The 2,853-nt window shown below is 49.7% G+C and overlaps 1 protein-coding gene across 1 annotated transcript; it reads right to left on the bottom strand.

The window, feature by feature from the left end:
* Positions 1–224: 224 nt before the first annotated feature.
* On the bottom strand, positions 225–933 carry LOC306785698 (uncharacterized protein; the record flags this gene model as incomplete). Its single annotated transcript, XM_079280153.1, has 3 exons — positions 225–474; positions 589–874; positions 918–933. 3 exons carry the CDS (start codon positions 931–933, stop codon positions 225–227), a joined length of 552 nt encoding a protein of 183 aa, XP_079136279.1.
* Between the last annotated feature and the right edge of the window lie 1,920 nt (positions 934–2,853).

The following is a 2,853-nucleotide window of genomic DNA, read 5'->3' as shown; positions in this document are numbered from 1 at the left end:
TAGTTTTCCTATTCTCTTAGCACACGGGAGACGTTTCCATTGGTCGCAATCTGCAACCTCACCGCTAGATGTCCCCAAATCCTTCACACCCCACCTTTGAAAGTCACGTCACTGTCCTCCACAACTGTTGCTTTTCCCAGGTGAGCAGGCTGTGCAGACTGAGGTGCCGGTCTGCTCTCGCACGAACTTGAAGTCAGTTTTGCATCTCAGAGCTTTTGGTCAAGTCAGTGGAGTATTCTGTGGAGGTATCTCTCTGAGTTGTTCTCTCCTCCTCTCCTCAGTCCTGAGCTGGTTCTGACTGGTCTCTCCGAAGTCCCTGCAGGGCCCTGGCTCTCAGTTAGTAGCCCTGTGGCCGCTGTACCTCTTCCTGTTGTCCCTATGGAGGTGTGTCGGCGTGTCTCTGGACTGCTGTGTGCTCCTCCGGCCTCAGACACACACTCCTTCCCCTGGCTGCTTGGCGAGCTCTCTCCGATCATGAACATAAATGTTGTTGAAAACAATATGGATGCCACATAATATTTAAAAAAGTCACGATGATGAATGATCTGAATGTATATGAAATCAGAATCACACCAGCAGTTTTGCTACCTGAGGTGATTGAAGGCTCGTAGCCAGTGTGAGCCCAACACCTCTCTCCCGTTGGCCCTTAGTCCTCTCCGGTGACTCCGGGTCCTCAGTCCTTTCAAAGCCTGAGCCAGTTCAGCCTCATCTCCGTGACCCCAGACCAGCTGGGCCCTCTGCTCCGCATCTTGATCCCCCGCTGACCTGAATAGTCTCTGTAGCTGCCACAGATTCACGTCGCTGAAAATGTTCGCAGAGCCAGCCTTCCTACTCCTCCTCTCAGCCAGCCGCCACAGCGAGGAGGGGCCCGCTCCTAATCATTGTCTTTAACAGCAAATACACACGTTTTATGTCACTCTCACACGGAGCCATCTAAAAATACATATTACAGGGAGGAACTGAGACAGAGCTCCAGTATTTATCCCACTATGACTACGTCCTCCTCAGTGAACTCATAGAAGGGAACCTCCAGCTTTAGAGGAGCAGGTCCCTTTCTTATCCTTCCTGAAGCATCGTAGTGGGAGCCATGGCACGGACAGTAGTAGCCTCCGAAGTCTCCGGCGTTGGCGATGGTCACACAACCCAGATGGGTGCACACACCGAGGACGATGATCCAGCGGGGGTTCATCACTATCCTTGTCATGCTGTGTGTTTGTGTGTGCAATCATAATTCCACATGTTTGAAACCCTTTTCCCCTGTAGGCGGTGCTGTCGGAGGCCTTCTGGGCTGCTGGCTGACCAGTGGACAGTTCAAAGTTCAAAGTAGCTTTTATTGTCAATTTCTTGCATGTCAGGACATATAAGGAATCGAAATAACGTTTCCCACTCTCCCACGGTGGAACATAAAGTGCAAGCACAACACATAAAACATAAAACACTTCCTAGGCTAAGTGAAGACAGATATCCTAGTTAAAACATATACTATACTACAATAAAACATTCAATACACATAAAAACGGGAAAAGTGGGCAATTAATATAATAAATAATTAATAATGTAAGGGCAGGTGGGCAATTGATATAATAATGATGGGAAATGGGTAATTAATATAATACTGTGTGTGTATGTGTGTGTGTGAAAAGTGGGCAATAAATATAATATAAATATAAATATGAATACATATTTACAGTACTTCTGTACTTTCAGCTTCAGCTTCCCGTCAGGCTGGAGGATATGATTGGGGGGAGTGAGGGGAGAGAGTTCAGTGTCCTGACAGCTTGGTGGGTAAAGCTGTTCTTTAGTCTGGTGGTGCGGCAGCGGAGGCTCCTGTACCTTCTTCCAGAGGGTAGGAGGCTGAACAGACTATGTGCAGGGTGACTGGTGTTGCTTGCAATTTGAATGGCTTTCCGGGTGAGGCGGGTGGTGTATATTTCCTGTAACGAGGAGAGTGGGGCACCGATGATCTGTCCGGCTGTCTTTACAATGCGTTGGAGTGCATTCCTGCTGTGTTGGGTGCAGCTACCACCCCACACAGTGATGCAGCTGGATAGGATGCTTTCAATGGTGCCCCTGTAAAATGATTTCAGCACTGATGTGGGGGCTTTTACTCTCTTCAGCTTGCGAAGGAAGTAGAGGCGCCGCTGGGCTCTCTTTGCCAGTGATGCGCAGTTGGTGGCCCAGGAGAGGTCGTCAGTGATGTGCACCCCCAGGAATTTGGTGCTTTCTACTTGCTCCACAGCAGCACCATCGATGGTCAGTGGCAGGTGTACAGTGTGGCGTCTCCTGAAGTCAACAACAATCTCCTTAGTTTTGGTGACATTCAGCAGGAGATTGTTGTCGCTGCACCACGTGGTCAGAAGGTTGACCTCCTTCCTATAGTTGGTCTCATTGTTCTTGGTGATGAGACCAACCAGAGTGGTGTCGTCTGCGAACTTCACCATGTGATTGGTGCTGTATGTAGGTTCGCAGTCGTGAGTCAGCAGGGTGAAGAGCAGGGGGCTGAGCACACAGCCTTGTGGGGCCCCAGTGCTTAGGGTGATGCTGCGTGAGGTGTTGTTGCCGACACGTACTGCTTGTGGCCTCTCACTGAGGAAGTCCAGGACCCAATTGCACAGTGGGGTGTTGAACCCCAGCTGGTCCAGTTTGCAGATGAGTTGTTGTGGGATTATGGTATTAAATGCTGAGCTGAAGTCTATGAAAAGTATTCTTACATATGAGTCTGCTTTTTCTAGGTGGGTGAGGGCTGGGTGGAGAGCAGAGCAGATTGCGTCCTCTGTGGAACGTTTTGCTCTGTATGCAAACTGAGAGGGATCCATGGTGGGGGGGAGGATGGACTTGATGTGGGCCATGACT

The sequence above is a fragment of the Melanostigma gelatinosum genome (genome assembly GCF_949748355.1).
Source record: "Melanostigma gelatinosum genome assembly, chromosome: 12".
Taxonomy (NCBI): domain Eukaryota; kingdom Metazoa; phylum Chordata; class Actinopteri; order Perciformes; family Zoarcidae; genus Melanostigma; species Melanostigma gelatinosum.
Note: the sequence above shows the minus strand (reverse complement) of the source record. Positions and strands in the feature narration are given on the sequence as shown.